The sequence below is a fragment of the Cynocephalus volans genome, chromosome 8, assembly GCF_027409185.1.
Source record: "Cynocephalus volans isolate mCynVol1 chromosome 8, mCynVol1.pri, whole genome shotgun sequence".
NCBI lineage: Eukaryota > Metazoa > Chordata > Mammalia > Dermoptera > Cynocephalidae > Cynocephalus > Cynocephalus volans.
This window is the reverse complement of record NC_084467.1, coordinates 130,500,405-130,518,066: the sequence shown is the minus strand read 5'-3', so window position 1 is coordinate 130,518,066 and position 17,662 is coordinate 130,500,405. Positions and strand designations below refer to the sequence as shown.

The 17,662-nt window shown below is 34.7% G+C and overlaps 1 protein-coding gene across 5 annotated transcripts in view; it reads left to right on the top strand.

The window, feature by feature from the left end:
- RC3H1 (ring finger and CCCH-type domains 1) overlaps positions 1-17,662 on the top strand; it is an 89,432-nt gene that overhangs the window by 50,604 nt on the left and 21,166 nt on the right. For all 5 annotated transcript variants that reach the window (XM_063103921.1, XM_063103922.1, XM_063103919.1 and 2 more), the window contains 6 exons: positions 4,592-4,710; positions 6,495-6,607; positions 9,516-9,797; positions 10,086-10,300; positions 14,507-14,877; positions 15,314-15,481. In XM_063103921.1, the coding sequence (XP_062959991.1) occupies positions 4,592-4,710; positions 6,495-6,607; positions 9,516-9,797; positions 10,086-10,300; positions 14,507-14,877; positions 15,314-15,481 (1,268 nt within the window). The remainder of the gene's footprint in view (positions 1-4,591; positions 4,711-6,494; positions 6,608-9,515; positions 9,798-10,085; positions 10,301-14,506; positions 14,878-15,313; positions 15,482-17,662) is intronic.

Here is a 17,662-nt window from a genome sequence, read left to right as displayed (position 1 = left end):
AAATTACTTCATTTGTCTTCAGCTTTTGATAATGTTGTTGGCCACTTGTTTGACATAGAAACTCTTCTGACACCTTATCTTTCTGTAGTCTCATGGTTCTCTTCTGACATGAGCGCTGCTTCTGTCTCATTTGTACCACTCTTTCCCCTCCTCCCCACTAAGGAGTAGGCAGATTGTGCTCTTGGAACTTTATTTTCTCTGCATTCAATGTTGATGATGGTTATTAATTCTTTTTTTTTTTAACACTTTTTTTTTTTTTTTTTTGTCTTTTTCGTGACCTGCACTCAGCCAGTGAGTGCACCGGCCATTCCCATATAGGATCCGAACCCGCAGCGGGAGCGTCGCCGCGCTCCCAGCACCGCACTCTCCCGAGTGCGCCACGGGCTCGGCCCGATGGTTATTAATTCTTAGCATCAGGAATTACCTCTGTATAGAAATAGACTCCCAAATATTTCTATCCCTCCTGTCTCTTCATCACTTCAGATCCATTTCACAAATGCTTGCTGAGATTCTCCATTATATCCTGTTTCAATGCAAGCTCGTCTTTGATACCAGCTGTTCTTCCTGTGTTTTCTCTGTGTTAATGACCTCATTCTCTGTAGTATGTGAGCTTAAAACCTTAGTGTTTTGTCTTGCCTCGTATCTTTTCCTTTCACTTGCTCTACTTACCGTTTCAGACAATGGCATTTATCTGTTCTTTTCACAAATATCTCTCTGTCCCCTGCCTGTTATTACTTCTTTAGTGAGAGCCTCATTCCCTTTCCCTGAGACTTGAATACCTTCCAGTTTCCTCTCCTATTAATTCTTCAAATCTAGTCTACTTGTTGCTAGAAAGTAAGTCTTATTTCTGATCTTCCACACTCATAAACTTAGTGACACTCCATTGAAAATAGAATAAGGTTTGGAACTCTTGACTATGACATTCAGAGCCCTCCTAATTTTTAACAGTCTACTTTTATAGATCTACTCCAAAAATTACTTAATCAAATCTGTTTACCTATACTTGTGCCAATATATTCTGTTCTCCTTGTATAATAGTGGATAAACTATGCACCTAGCTAAGGCCACCCTCTTGCCTCATGCACTAGATATCATCTTGTCAATATTCTTGTCAAATGTCCAGTATTCTCTTTCTTGTATCTTTAGTTTGTCTTCTTTATTAGAGTATTTATGTTAAATTACAAACATGGTGTTACTTCTCTCATCTTAATCCAGTTTTTACACCATTTCCCATCTACCTACCACACTTATTTCTCTCCTTTTCATGGCACTCTCTTGAACTCATTTCAGTCAGGAATTTATCTCCACCACTGTATCCAAACTTATTTTGTCGAAGACACAAGTGGCTTCCATGTAGCTAATCCCAAAGGTCAATTCACAGTTCTCATTGTATTTGACCTGTCAGCAGCAATTAACATTATTGTTCACTCTCTCTTCCTTGAAACGCTTTTTTCTTGGCTTCTGGGCCACCACACTGTCCTAATTCCCTTAACTTATTGGACTCTTCTTTACAGCATTATCTGCTGATTTCTCCTTATCTCCACAGCTTCTAACCTTTGGAGTGTTCCAGAGTTTAATCCTTGTATCTCTTATATTTTCTATTTATATCCATTTACTAAATAATCTCATCTAGTCTCATAGCTTTAAGTACCATTTATATGACTCACAAATTTACTATGGTTTATCAGTTCTGAGGCCCATATTTCTTTCAGATCTTAGCATTTCTGAAATTGAGATGTGTTTGTACAATGACATGTAATAATTTAATAACAATTTTTTTTTCTCTTTTGGTAGCACATAAAATAATAAAATGTAGTATATGCAACCTAGACCTTTTTCCTGAGCTTGTTTTTATAGATCCTACTGTCTTCTCAACATCTAGCAGCTCTACTTGAATATCTGATAAGTATTTATAACCTAATCTGTCCAAAAAATAAGCTCCTCACCCCATCTTGTTAGTAGCAACTCCATCTTTTCAATTGCTCAGTCCAAAAACCTTACCAGATATCCTTGATTCTTCTTTCTCTCATACTGTGCTCATATATATGATCCATCAGCAAATTCTATGGGCCCTAACTATCATTAAAATCCATCCAGAATTCATCTACTTCTTATTACCTTCACTGCTACCATCCTCATCTCTCTCCATGGATTATTGTCTGTCTGAGTTTAGCATAGGAGCCAGAGTGATCCTGTCATCCTTCTGTCACCCAAAAATTCTCCAGTGGCTTTCTGTCACTCAGTAAAGGCCAAAATCTTTTTCATGATCTGCAAGGCTTCGGATGGTCTGGTCTTCTGTTACCTCTCTCCAACTTCATTTCCTACTCTTTTCCTACTTAATTCACTTCTTTCTGGTTCCACCCTCATAGAACATGTCAGGCACGCTCCTACAGCAAGGCCTTTGCACTTATTCTTTCCTCTAATTAGAATGTTTTTCCTCTAGTATCTCTGCAAAGAGCACTCAGACCCTTCTTTCAGGTCTTTAATCAAATGTAACCTTCTCAAGGAGGCCTTCTCTGGCCTCTCTGTCTAAAATTTTACACATAGCTTCCCCATTTCTCTTTTTTGCTCTATTTTTTTAATTCATCATTATCTAAATTCAGACAGTCCCCAACTTCTGGTGGTTAGGATTTTTCAACTTTATGATGGTGTGAAACTCATACCCATTCAGCAGAAACAGTACTTTGAGTATCCATACAACCATTGTTTTTCACTTTCAGTACAGTATTCAGTAAATTGTACAAGATACTCAGCACTTTGTTATAAAATAGGCTTTGCGTTAGATGATTTTGCCCAACTGTAGGCTAATTGTAAGTGTTCTGAACACATTTAAGGTAGGCTAAGCTATGTTCACTAGGTTAGGGTATTAAGTGCATTTTCAACTAGGATATTTTCAGCTTATAATTTATTGGGACATAACCTCATCACAAGTCAGGGAGCATCTGTATATTTTGATTATTTGTCTTATTTATTGTCTGGTTCTTGAATATAATAGGGATTTTTGTTTTGATCTGTATTGCTTCCCCAGCAACTAGAACAATGCCTTGGACTTAGTAGAGACTCCAAAAAATACTTTTTGAATGACTGTTCTCTTCACCTCTCTATCTTCACCTTTCGTTTTCCTATTGAAATTCCACATGTCCTTCAAAGCCCAGTTCAAATGCCATCACCTAGAAGTTTTTCAGAATGTCTCCAAGAGGAAGTCATCCCTACATTTCTCTTCTCACTTCATTTTATATTTCTTTTAGAGAATATTTCATAGTTAGCCTTATGGTTTGTTTTAGTCCGTTTTGTGTTGCTTATAACAGAATACGTGGAACTGGGTGATTATAAAGAAAAATGAAATTTATTGCTTACAGTTTCTAAGGCTGGAAAGTCCAAAGTCTATCTGGTGGTGGTGACAGTGACCCAGGGATCTCACATTGCAAGATGGTGGAAGCAGAGAGAGCAAAGAGAAACAGACTCTCCTCTTCTTTTAAAGCCCTCAGAACCACGGCCTTGACCACCATTTTTAATCCACTCACTATGGCACGGTCCTACAATCCAATCACCTATTTAAGGCTTAGCCTTTCAATTACCATAATAGGATTTCCCACCCTCTTACCAGTTGTAGTGGGGGCTAAGATTCTAATACATAAACTTGGGGGACACAATTCAAGGTTCAGTGAGTTTTGGGAAGACATAATTCAGTCCACTACATGGTTAGTTTTCCTTTATAAAATTATAGTGCTGGCACTGGGCAAATACCAAATAAGACATGTAGCAGAGTTGCTTTACCCAATATCTACTGTATTAAGCTTTTAAATTTTTTTTTTTTTTTTTGACTGGTAAGGGGATCGCAACCCTCGGCATGGTGTTGTTGCACCACACTCAGCCAGTGAGCGCACCGGCCATCCCTATATAGGATCCGAACCTGCAGCCTCGGCACTACCAGCGCCACACTCTCCCGAGTGAGCCATGGGGCCGGCCCAAACTTTTTTTTTTAAACCAATACTTGATTTATATAAAACTTCAAGATAAACATACAAATTAACATACTGCAGGTAGTCCACAGTTAAATTTTCTTTGGTCCAACACAGTTCTGCATAACGTTTTAAATTTGTTAGGTCCCAACACCTAAAGTCAGGGAAATTTTACTTAAAAATCTCAGATATCAGGTTTCCCTGGGAAACAGTGATATATGTGGCAGTTCCAGCCTTGCACCTGCACAAAAATAATAAGCTAAAGCTGAGTAATAACCGTATCCTTAGATGAGAGACATGTTCTCTAGTTCAGTACAATCCCTGTCACTCTCTATTTTCTCTTCAACACAGAGGGTCTAATGACAGTTGCTATTATTGTCTGGCCTACTTAATACCTTTATGTTACCTTCCCTGGACCTGTGGTTATTCTAGTTTACAACCCCAGCTTTAGAAGGATATATCCGTTCCTTTAAAATGATGGTTAGTTGAATAAGCTATTATCTGAAAAGCTGCATGCAGCTTAACTTGATTTCACTGAAGTGCTGAAAACCTTTTTATTAATTTAATATAGGGCACAATATTGAATGTAACATTATAGTTTTAAAAATATTATTAAATTTGTTGTGTAGATGCTCCTCCTCCTACTTGGGAACAGCTAGAAAATGGACTGGTTGCTGTGCGTACAGTGGTACATGGGCTGGTTGATTATATCCAGAACCATAGCAAAAAAGGAGCAGATCAGCAGCAGGTAAGGGAGAAGTTTGAAACTTAGAGTTAAGCTTCTGTGGGATATACCTTGAAACTACAGGTAAGCCAGTGTGGCTATACAGATACAAAGCCAAAAAGATGACATGAATATTTTGACTGACTGTAGAAACTATAAATTACTTTAGGATGGTTAGCAGCCGCTTTACTGTACAACTCATTCCAAAGCTCTTATCATGATAATTACTATTTCCCCTATATGAGGGTACTTCAAAAAAGTTTGTGGAAAAATAGAACTGAAAGATAATATGAATCTTTCCATGAACTTTTAAAAGTATTCTTGTACTTTCTCAAATGCCTGAAACACACCACACCTGTCAGTGCATTACCTTCTACTTGTATCCCATCTTAGTTTACCACCAGTGAAAGCTATGATATTTGCAATACTACAGCACTCTGGGGCTCTCGGCACTCCACCTAGTAATTTTATCTGATTACATTGTAATTAAATAATATTTATGGATCTAATGTTGTTAAACAAGGGTCACTTTTCATGTTAGATATAGCAGCATTTGATGGAGAAAGTAGACTTTAGCGTGCTAAAGTTTACTCCATTTAAATAAGATTATTCTCTTTAGTTTGTATTACGTTTCAGTTTGACGGTAGGTGTCACTTTAATGCTAATTCTATATCTCTCTAAAAGTTTTCACATATCTTGTAAATGTTTTTTCTGTATTAGTATTTTAAGATTTTTTATTCATATTCTGTTGTGCCAGTGGGCCAGATTTTCCTCAAAATTTTTAAGATGAAATATGTGAAAATAAAACATAATAACTTATGGCTGGAGGTTTTAACTTTATTCCCAATGATTATTTTGTTCTCAGGATTCATATTATGTTCATTAGATGTTTTATTTTGCAGTAATAAGCCTATGAACTTAAAATTTTGCTAGTAATTTACCTGGCTCAGGTAAATATTAACAATAGATTATTCAATATTTATTATTTTTTCTTGTGAGGCAAGAAATATAAAGAGCATCCTGCTAATAAGTAGAATAATCAGGATATGATTTTCCTAATCAGTCTTAACACAGGTGAGAGCTTTATTTTATGACTAAGAAATAAAAGAAAGGAAAACCCTACAATTTTTAACTCTCTTTCGTTAGACATCTTGAAGAATATAACAAATCATGCCAAGTAGTCATAAACTGTACTTAAATTTTGTTCGGTTTATTGTTGTGTTTGATATCTCACTAACTTCTAAACCCATCCTCCTGCCTTATTATTGAGTTGTAAATAATAAGTTTCGTTTGTACCTTTGGAGATATTTTAAGTCCTTAGTATATTCTTCCACAGGTCAAAAAAAAAATGATTCTAGAATATTGTTTAGTTTAAGGGCCTTTTGTAGATTTTGTGTGTTATAAGAAAACATAATTACATGTATAGCTATATGGAACGTTATACAAAACAAATATTAAAAGAGAGTTTATTCATTTGAAAGTTTTACACTCCAGTGGTTTGTTTTTCCATTATAAAACCTGGAAAGAAGATCACAGAGCCCCCATGAAATTTATTCAAGAATTTATATGATGCTGCATGTTTGAGGATTAATATCAACATATCAGAAAAATTTGAACTACCTTTTAAATTATTTATTTTTGGACTCAGACTTCAGACAGAATGGTTTTCTAAAGCTTTTGCTCTGGGTAGTCTAGGTAATGTGAATTAGTCTGAATTATTCATCTAGATTATCAAGCTCCTAAAGTGGCAACACAAAACTTGTGGTTTTGTATCTTTTAAATGTCTGATGTTTTGATTTTGGTCTTAGCCTCCACAGCATAGCAAATATAAAACATACATGTGTCGAGATATGAAGCAGAGAGGAGGATGCCCTCGTGGGGCCAGCTGTACATTTGCACACTCACAGGAGGAACTGGAAAAGTAAGTGTGAAAGTCATGAGACCCAGCCTTTGAAATAAGGTATAAGTAAAATAAATTTGTTGACATTGAAAAATACAAAAAGAGTAGTTGCATTTTGTTCAATGAATATTAGAATGTAATACATGATTTTAAAAAAAGAAAAGCAGTTTCTTCAGCTTTCATTACATTGTGCCTACAGATAAGAATCTATTTTATTTATTTTACAGTAACTGAATCTAAAAGCGAGTCATTTTCACTACAAAAAAAATTAAAATTAATAATTTTAATCAATTCTAATGGATTTTAATAAATTGCATCATGTTTTTCCAGTGGAAAAATTTGTTCTTGGCCCAATTTCACAGGTTCTTTGAAACTCCAAGGACCAAATAATCCCAATGATGTTAAATTTTCCAGCACACTGAAGAACGAAAGGAAAAACCTCTTAATTTTTTATATAAAGCCAGTCTAACATTGACACTAAATTTGACAGAGATGACACAATTAAACTGCAATTCTATCTCCCATATTAATATTAAAATCCCCAAAATTAAAACACAAAGCAATAATACATTAAAATAGACGCCAAAACTTAGTGCAAATGTAGTACAACTATAATTACCATAAGTTAGAGAAGAAACATCGTGATCATATCCAATGATACCAAAAGGCATTTGAATAAAATCCAGTGTCAATTAGATCAAAATCCCTTGATACTACAGAAATACTATAGATACTTTCTCAACATGATAATAAATTGTAAAGTCAAAAGCCAGCATGGTAACAAGGTGCTTAGTCAGTAAAATACTCAATTCAGTCTCATTAAAATGAGTAATAAGGCAAAATTTTCTACTAGTAAGACTTATTGAACATTCTGAAAGCAATAGCTAATGTATAAAAAATAAATTAGCAATAAAATTATGTGGAAAAACTGAAGAGAAGTATTAAAAACAAAAGAAATGACAATTTAGCTAGGTGGCAAATAAAAAATTACAAAAATGAAGCTCTCGTACAAACTAAAAAGGAAAACATAACCATTTAAAAAATTAGTTAAAGATCCCTTTCACATTAGCAACAACATTAAAAAATAAATTTGTAACACTGCCTAGGAACATAAGAGAAGAATTAAATAAGTGAATAAACATGACTGTGCTCTTGGATAAGGCTTGTCATTATAAAAGTTTATTATAAAATTTATTATAATTTTTATATTATAATTATTAAAATTTATTATAAAATTATTTTCTTTTAAATTCAACAGTAAATTTCATTAAATCCCAATTAAAATTTCAACATGATGATTGTTAAGGGCCTAAAAAATCATTTAGTTGAAAAGAAATATGTGCAAATAGCAAGGAAAATTCTGAATAGTCTTTATGTATCATGAACATAAATAGACAATTTATAGAAGAAATTTCAATGACCAGTAAACATGTGAAACTATGTTCTACCTCACTAATTGTTAAAGAAATGCAAATAAAAACAATATTTTTAGGCTACCAAGTTAACAAAGACTGATACTACCAAGTATTTGAGGGGGTATTGAAAGACATTTTCCTTTATTATTAATAGGAGTTATGATAGTTTTGGAGAGCAGTATGGCATTATAAAAATTGTAATGTACACACCCTTTGACCTAGCAGTTCTGCTTCTGGTTACTTTCACAAGGGTGCAAGTACATGTGTATCGCTATTTGTTACAGCATTGTTTTGGTAGTAAGGAAAAAACAACCTAAAATGAACTTAATATAAAGGAATATCCACGATTATTAAGTGGAAGAAAGAAAATTACTAAGCAGTAATATATGAACCTGTTTCTGTAAATAATAATCTTATATGCATAAGAATATTAAGCTAGTGTATAGAAGAAAAAAATCTGTATGATGATATACCAAACTCTTAACAATGGTTACCCCGGAAAGTTTTTTCTCCCCAGAAATTTGTTAAATATGGGAAATGTAGAAAAATAGGAATATTCTTACGGGAGATTATTTTTGAAATTGTTTTAAAAATGCGTTAGCAGTTATAAATAGACTTGCTTTCATTGTTTAGGGACAAGGATCCTAGTGTCTGATGGCTTAGTTTTTCTCCTTTGGTTAGATTTAGAATCTACATGCCTTTTATGCCACAGCATTTGTTTAAATTTAGGCCATTATTCTGTATTGTTTCTATTAACCTACTTTTAAAATAATTTCAATTTTGTGTAGGCGCACATAATATTAGCATTTCTGAAGCAGTTCTGATAAGTCACTATTCTTAATTATTACAGTTTTTTAGTGGAGTACATGGTAAATTTTTCAATGTGCACATTGGCTTTGTTTTTATTTTGTTCTTTATTTTTAACACAGGCTCATTGTATCCCAAGGTAGTCAAGGTATATCTAAAGTAAAATGTTTCAGAAACTGTCTTCTAAAGATTTTCCTACCCCTCCTCTGATAAGTTTTAGAAATAGAAATTTCAACAAATGTATGTTATAGTAAAAATATGGGTAGCATGATTTGCAGTGTTACAAATATTACATATATTCATTAAGAAGAATTTTATACTTAATCAGTGTCTTTCTGCTTGAGATTTTTATTAAAAACACACGTACACACACACACAATTCTCAAGTTGATAGAGCCAATGTGGTTTTTTTTTTTTTTTTTTTATCTTTTTTGTGACCGGTAAGGGGAGCGCAACCCTTGGCTTGGCGTCGCCCGCACCGTGCTCAGCCAGTGAGCACACCGGCCAACCCTACATAGGATCCAAACCCGCAGCGGGAGCGCTGCTGCGCTCCCGAGCGCCGCACTCCCCCAAGTGCACCACGGGGCCGGCCCAAGCCAATGTTTGAAGAGAGAGAATTTCTAGAAAGTAATATTCTAAGTATGTTTTAGTTTTAGGATTTGCTTTTATATTTGGTTTTTGGTGTGTACCTTTGCTTTTTTATGTAGATTTCGTAAAATGAACAAACGCTTGCTTCCCAGAAGACCCCTGAGTGCCTCTTTGGGTCAGCTTAATGAGGTGGGCCTGCCTTCAGCATCTATCCTTCCAGATGAAGGGGCAGTGGATCTGCCTAGCAGAAAACCCCCTGCTCTGCCAAATGGAATTGTATCAGCAGGGAATACAGTAACACAGCTGATTCCACGAGGGACGGACCCCACCTATGATTCTAGTCTGAAACCAGGAAAGATAGATCATCTGAGCAGTAGTGCTCCTGGATCGCCTCCTGACCTGTATGTCATTTTTTCTAACTCTTATTTAAAGTTTCTTCTTTAGTAGCCTAAAGTAGAATGAAGAAGGAATAACTAATGTTTTGCTTTTAAAAAACAAAACTGTGATTTTTAAGAAATAATTAGCATAAGTGAAATAACATCAAAATTTGCAAATTTTGTAGAAGGCATGGCTGTTAGAATTAAACTAGTTTCCCAAATTGTGGTAATCTTTTTTACATTCAACAATATATGAACATTAGAAGTATTTTAATGACCTTAAACTTGACTTGCATAATCTTACTCCCTTAGGCTAGAATCTGTCCCTAAGAGTATTTCTGCCTTACCTGTGAATCCACATCCTGTACCTCCAAGGGGGCCAACGGATCTGCCTCCCATGCCTGTCACCAAACCACTTCAGATGGTACCACGAAGTTCTCAGTTATATCCAGCACAACAGGCAGATGTTTATTATCAGGATCCTCGAGGAGCTGCCCCACCATTTGAACCAGCACCATATCAGCAGGGTAATGGTCTTTCATTTATGTCACTTACTTTTCTTAGGAGTTAGGAGTACTGTATTTACATAGTAGCCTCCTTAAGATAAGTAAATGCATTTTTAATACTTTGGAAAAGCTGAGATTTTATGATCAACTAAATAGTATGAAATAAATAAAGCAAAGCAATAAAAATCAAACTGCCTTGTCTACTAAAAGCAGTTGTATAACAGATGTGTCTTTATATTTATGTAAATGACAAGTCACCCAAGTAGACAATGGACATTTGCTGGGTAAGGCAGTATATATTCATGACCAAAATTTTCTTCAAGAATGAAAAGAGAATTTATAAAGTGGGTGTAAATTAAACAAACAGTATATTTTTCTTCCTTTTAATTCTCAGTATTATTTTTCTGGGCCCTGAAATGTATATGAAAAAATGCAGCATATTATACCTTTAGATAATTTACAGTATAAAATCAATAATAGTAAAGCATAGAAAACTATATGTGTAAGTAGTATATGCACGTGTGTGTTAAAAAATAAAGTGATTAGTTGTGGCGGTTAATATTAGCTTGGTAGAAATTGCCTGAAAGACTAAAAGGAAAGACTATTGAGAACTTGAGGAATCAAAAAGACTTCATGGAAAAAGTGGGCACAAATAGAGACATTGGGAATAGGAAGAAAAATTTATGGATGAATTAGAAAGATGAGAGTCTAGAGTCTAGGAGGAGCTAGGAGTGGCCGGTTAGCTCAGTTGGTTAGAGCGTGGTGCTAATAGGAGGAGCTAGGAGGCTCTTAATACAGATGTGAGTGTTGAGGCCTGAATTAGTATGGTGGGGAAGGAGAAGAAAGGGTTTAGAAAACAAATAAATTTGAAAAATTAGCCCAGTTTAATGACAATACTAGGTATGGAGAATAAAGGAAAGGAGATGACTGAGGTTTCATGTGTACAATTCATATGTAAAATAAACACTGACTGATTTTTTTTCTTTTTTTCTTTTTTTTTTTTGATGGCGTGTAAGGGGATCTTAACCCTTGGCTTGGTGTTGTCAGCACCACGCTCAGCCAGTGAGCAAACCAGCCATCCCTATATAGGATCCGAACCTGTGGCCTTGGTGTTATCAGTACCGCACTCTCCTGAGTGAGCCACGGGCTGGCCCTGACACTGAATTATTTTTAAACTGAAGTGTTGGATCTCTCTTTCAGAGGCAATATATAGTGCTATTAGTTTGAAGAAAGGAATAGATTAAAGGTACTCTCCATTTCCTTTTCCTAAGGCTGTCTTTTAATTTTGAATCAGAAATATCTTTTCTATCTCCAAAATAATAGTTTTTAATTGATATGGCATTACTAATACATGCAAAATATGATGCAACTTTATTTGTATCTTCCTTTTGACCATTCATTGCAGGAAAAATCCAACTGTTTTTGTTGAGGTGGTCAGTGTAAAAGAAATCATTCTAGCAGAATCATTAAGCAGAAGGAGATTTAGTGCAGGGGTTAGGTGCCTACAGAATTGGTAGAATTGCTAAAAAGCGGGCTTAAGCTAGGCCTCCAGAAATGAGTCTCAGAACAGCACTGCAGAACTAGCCACCAAGAGAACCTGTTATAATGAAGAAGCAGTAGAAGTAGAAAACTTCTGTCATGACTGCTGGCTGGTTCCAGGATTATACCACTTGAAGCAAAAGTCTGGAAATTGAAAAGGTACTGCCACAACTGTTATCTCAGTAACTCTAAAGCAAAGCATATGCTACTAGATCTGGACCAGCAAAATGGACCTTTTGTGTGCTACATCTCTTTCCAGTTGATTCAGTTTCACATTCAAAACTTGTGCAAGTGCAGGAGCTGATGGTAGCCCCCTCTGCCCAGAAGCAGGCAAGAAACAGAGCATGCACAGGGTTCTAGGCAGGAGCCAAGGGCAGCTCCCTCTGCCCAGAAGCAAGCAAAGAGAATGCTGAACACCACTTCCATGTGGATGGGCCACCACAGCCACAGCTACTTGACTACATTGACACAAAGAGAGTCATCAGTGGAGATCAGAAAAAGAAAGGCATGTCTCTTTCCTCAAAGCCTCCTCCAGAGTAATAAAGAACCAGCTGTTCTACCAGATGACCAGACATCAACATAGAGATACTAGAAATACAAGAACTCAAGAAAATACGACACCACCAAATGAGTACAGTAATTTCAAATACCAGACCCTATAGAGCAGGAAACCCTTGAAATGACTGAAAAGGAATTCTGAGCAACAATCTTAAGGAAACTCACTGAAGTATGAGAAAACTCAGACAACATAATGAAACAAGAAAAAAATCCAGGATATGAAGGAGGAAATTTACAAAGAGATTAATACCTTAAAAAAAAATGTAGCAGAACTCATGGAACTGAAAGATTTATTCAACAAAATAAAAAGCATGACTAATAACTTAAGCAGCAGGCTACAACAAGCAGGAGAAAGAATTTCAGATTTTAAAGATAGTCCTTTAGAAATAACCCAGGTGGACAAAAAAGGAAAAGAGAATTTTTAAAATGTAAGAGAACCAGCAGACAAACTTAAGTGCACAAACATTTGAATCATCGATGTTCCAGAAGGGGAGAATAAAGGAAAAGGCATGGAAAAACATATTCATCAAAATAATAATGGTAAACTTCCCAGGTATAGGGAGAAACACTGACCTTCAGATCCAGGAGGCTCAGACATCCCCAAACAGGTTCAATCCAAAAAGGTCCTCTCCAAAACACATAGTCAAACTGACAGACTCAAAGACAAAAGAGAGAATCTTAAAAGAAGCAAGAGAAAAGTATCAGGTCACCTATAAAGGAGCCCCTATCTGACTAATGGCAGACTTCTCAAAAGAAACTCTACAGGCCAGAAGAAAATGGGGTAATATATTCAAAATAAAATAAGAATAAAAATAAAAATAAAACCCTGCCAGCCAAGAATGTACCCAGCAAGGCTATCCTTCAGAAAGAGTGTATTTTCCAGACAAAAACTGCAGGAGTTCACCACCACAAGGACCAGCCCTACAAAAAATCATCAAGGAAGTCCTGTATCTGTAATCCAAAAAATGATAATCACTACCACAAATACACAAGAAAGAACAAAACCCAGTAGTAGGAAAAACTTGCAACTGAGAAAGAGAAACTAAATCTTAACATCAGAAAGAAACATAATGACAATGTGATAATGCCTCTGCTTTATTTCTGATTTTAGTGATTTTGGTCTTCTCTCTTTTTATTCTTGGTCAGTCTAGATAAAGGTTTGCAAATTTTATTGATCTTTTTAAAGAGTCAACTTTTGGATTTGTCGATTTTCTCTATTGTTTTTTCATTCCCTATTTCATATATTTCTGTTGTGATCTTTGTTATTTCCTACTTATATTTACTTTGGGTTTAATTTGTTCTTTTTCAGTTTTCTTAAGGCAGAAGTTTACATTACTGATTCCAATTTTTCTTATTTATAATATAGGCGTATACACGTATAAATTTTCCTCTAAGTAATGCATGAGCCCTGCAACCTATAAATTTCATGTTGTGCTTTGGTTTTTATCTCAAAGTACTCTCTAATTTCCCTGTGATTTTTCTTTTTACCTATTATTTAGGAGAGTGTTGTTTAATTTCCACATATTTGTGAATTTTTTTTTTTTTTTTTCCTCCCTCCCCCTTGTGAATTTTCTAAATTTCCTTCTGTTACTGTGGTCAGAGAACATATTTTCTGTGAGCTTGGTCTTTTTAAATGTGTTAAGACTTGTTTTATGGCAAAAAAAAAAAAAAAAAAAAAAAAAAAAAAACCCAAAACACACACAAAACAAAACAACTCATGCAAGTAATTGATTTCTGGAACCTGAACTTCAAGGATGTCTGGAAAATGTTTTTTGTTTTCTAATGTCTGTCCTACATTAAGGCAACATCAGATAGAGGGTCGATCAATGAGAGCCAATCTACTGTTGTAAATTAATGATTTATAATAAGGATAATTTTCGCGTGTTATTTTTCATAAAGCTAACCTGTCTATATGAAGGCTCTTCAAAAAGTTCATAGAAAAGTAGAATTGAAAGATAATACTAATCTTTCTGTGAACTTTTTGAAGCATCTTCATATAAGCAGAAGAGGAAAACTTCTAAAGAAATAAGCAGATTATTAATATTTTAGTATTTCAATATTTTGAAATGAAAAATTTTATATAAAAAAATAGTCTTATTGTTGCTTTGGTTTCTATTTTATATTATACAGGTATCTATTATACTCCACCACCGCAGTGTGTGTCCCGCTTTGTCCGACCTCCACCATCTGCTCCTGAACCTGGTCCTCCCTACTTGGATCATTATCCACCCTACCTCCAGGATCGTGTAGTAAACTCTCAGTATGGTACACAGCCACAACAGTACCCACCTATGTACCCACCTCACTATGATGGCCGTCGAGTGTACCCTACTCAGTCTTATACGAGAGAGGAGATCTTCCGAGAAAGCCCTATACCCATTGAGATTCCACCTGCAGCAGTACCATCTTATGTACCAGAATCCAGAGAAAGATACCAACAGATGGAGGGTTACTATCCAGTGGCTCCTCATCCAACTCAGATCAGACCTTCATATCTCAGAGTATGCTATATGTTTTTTTCTTATTACATAGATTTAATCTGATTATTGCTTGTAGTGATTTTGGTTTTTGCTATGGTAATAACCCTTTGATCAATTATTTTTTATAAGAAATCTTCTTTCTTTTTTTATATCTTTTTATAAACTATGGGAAACTCCACCCCCCACTAGCCATTCTTAGTTTCTGAACTTCAGATTATTTTATTAATAATTCTAGGTCTGTTTGGAAATTATGGTCTCTGGCCAAGAAAAAGAAATCTAAATTTAGCTGTTTGGGAGATCTTGAGAGTTTTGGGGGGTTTGTTTGTTTTGTTTTACTTGGTTTCTATTAAGTTTTAGTGTTTACAAATGTTAAGATGGGTGTATAAGATACTGTTTATTTGTGAATTAATATGTTCTGAAATTCTTTTTCAATTTTAATTAATCTTTCCATTTTCAGGAGCCTCCTTATAGCAGGCTTCCTCCTCCTCCGCAGCCCCATCCTAGTCTAGATGAGCTACATCGCCGACGAAAGGAAATAATGGCCCAACTAGAGGAAAGAAAGGTTATCTCCCCGCCTCCTTTTGCACCTTCACCAACATTGCCTCCTTCCTTCCATCAAGAGGAAGTAAGCACATCATTTTTAGTCTCATTTATCCATTTTTCCTTTTTCAGTGTTTTTTTATGTCCCATTTAAGTAATCCTTGCCTGTTTCCAAGGTTATGAAGATATTTTGCTATGCTTTCTTCTAAAAGCTTTATTATTTTATTTCACAGTTAGCTCTATAGTCCATCTGGAATTGATATTTGTGTATATAATGTGTTTAGGAGTCAAGATTTATCTTTTTTCCCATAAAGATGTCTCATTTACCCAGCACCATTTAATAAAATGACCATCCTTTCCCCAGTGTTCTGCAGTCACCTTTGTCATAATCAGGTGACACTGTGTGTTTCCGGACCCTATTCTGTTCCACTGATCTGTTTCTATTCTTGTACCAATACTACATCTCAGTGTAGTTTTATAAGTCTTGATATGAGGTGCTGTATGTTTTCCACTATTGTTTTTCTTCAAGAATCAGCATGTTGATTTCTACAAAAATATCTGCTGCAGTTTTAATTAGGATTACATTGAATCTCTGGATCTATGCTGTCCAGTGTGGTAGCCAGTAGGCCCTGTGTGGCTATTTAGTGCATAAAATGTGACTAGTCTGAATTCAGATGTGCTATAAGCATAAAATAGACACTGGATCTGAAGATTTAGTACCAAAGAAAGTAAAATATTTTATTAGTATTTTTAGTATCTTGGATATATTGGGTTAAATAAAATATATTATTAAAATTAATTTTATGTTTCTTTTTTTTTAATTGTAGCTACTAGAAAATTTTAAATTACTTATGTGGATTGCATTATATTTCTATTGGACAGTGTTGCTTTAGATCAATATGAGAAAAAGTTGCATCTTTGTAATACTAAGTCTCCTTGAACATGAAATACCCCTCCAGTTATTTGAATCTTCTTTATACTTACTTCATATTTATTTCAATGTCTTGCACATCTTACATTAAATTTATTCTTAGATAACTGATGTTTTTTGAAACTATTAAATGGAATCCTTTCTGAAATTTCATTTTCTATTATTAATATAGAGAAAGTAGATTTTGTGTATTGAAACTTCTATTCAGCAGGCTTGCTAAATTTCCTTATTAATTCTAATATTTGTTAGTGGATTTTTTTGGATTTTCAGTGCACACAACTGTGAATAATAACTGTTTATTTTTTCCCTTTCAGTCCTCACATCATTTTTTTTTTTCTTGTTGCAGTCCAGTATAATGTTGAAAAGAAGTGGTGATGGCAGACATTCTTGACTCATATCTGATCTTTGAGTTGATGGAGCTCTTAATAATTTATCTTTATAATGTTTGCTGAAGGTATTTTGGTAGATAGTCTTTATCAAATTAATGGAGTTACCCTCTATTCCAAGTTTTAGAATTTTTTTAATAAGTGAGACACACTGAAGATTTATTTAACTAAATAATGAGGAAATCAGAAGGATGGTAATGTTGGTTTAAAGAACAGGGAAAACAGGCAAATATAGATAGTGAAAGTAAGAAAATAACAAGAATACTGAAATAAAGTTGCTTAAAAAAAAACTAGTTAACGTATCACAGGGGAGTAAACCATAATTTGTGGTGTTATCTTTTTATTTCTATAAGACAGTGATAATAGGGCTGGCTGTTTAGCTCCATTGGTTGAAGCATTGTGTTATAAAGCAAGGTAAAGGGTACTGGCCAGCTGCCAAAAAACCAAAAAAATATTTATTATTAATGAGTGTTGTCTTACTATCTTTTTATGTCAATATGGTCTATAGTGATGTTCATCTTTCTGTTTCTGATATTGGTAACTTTTTTTTCTTGGTCAGTCTTGCCTAGGGACAATTTTATTTGTCTTTTCAAAAAGCCAATTTTTGGCTTTGTTGGTCTTATTTGTTGTATTTATTTGTTTTGTTGATAGTACATGCTGCCTCAGCTTATAGTTACATATATGTTTTTTCAGAGTCAAGTTTTCTTGGCAGGGTTGCAGTTAATATTATGTAAGGAACATGTATGATATCCTTTATGTATAGAATTATGATTCTAAACAGCATTGCTCACAGACAAATTATGAATAATAAACAATGAAAATTGAAAAGTGGAGTGCATCACACAAAATAAACAGTAATCTGTTGGGTGTATGAACATGATCTACTAAATAGAAGTTGTTCTAAGTGCGTAGCTTTCCCATCTAAATACTTCGGATAAATTTTCCAAAA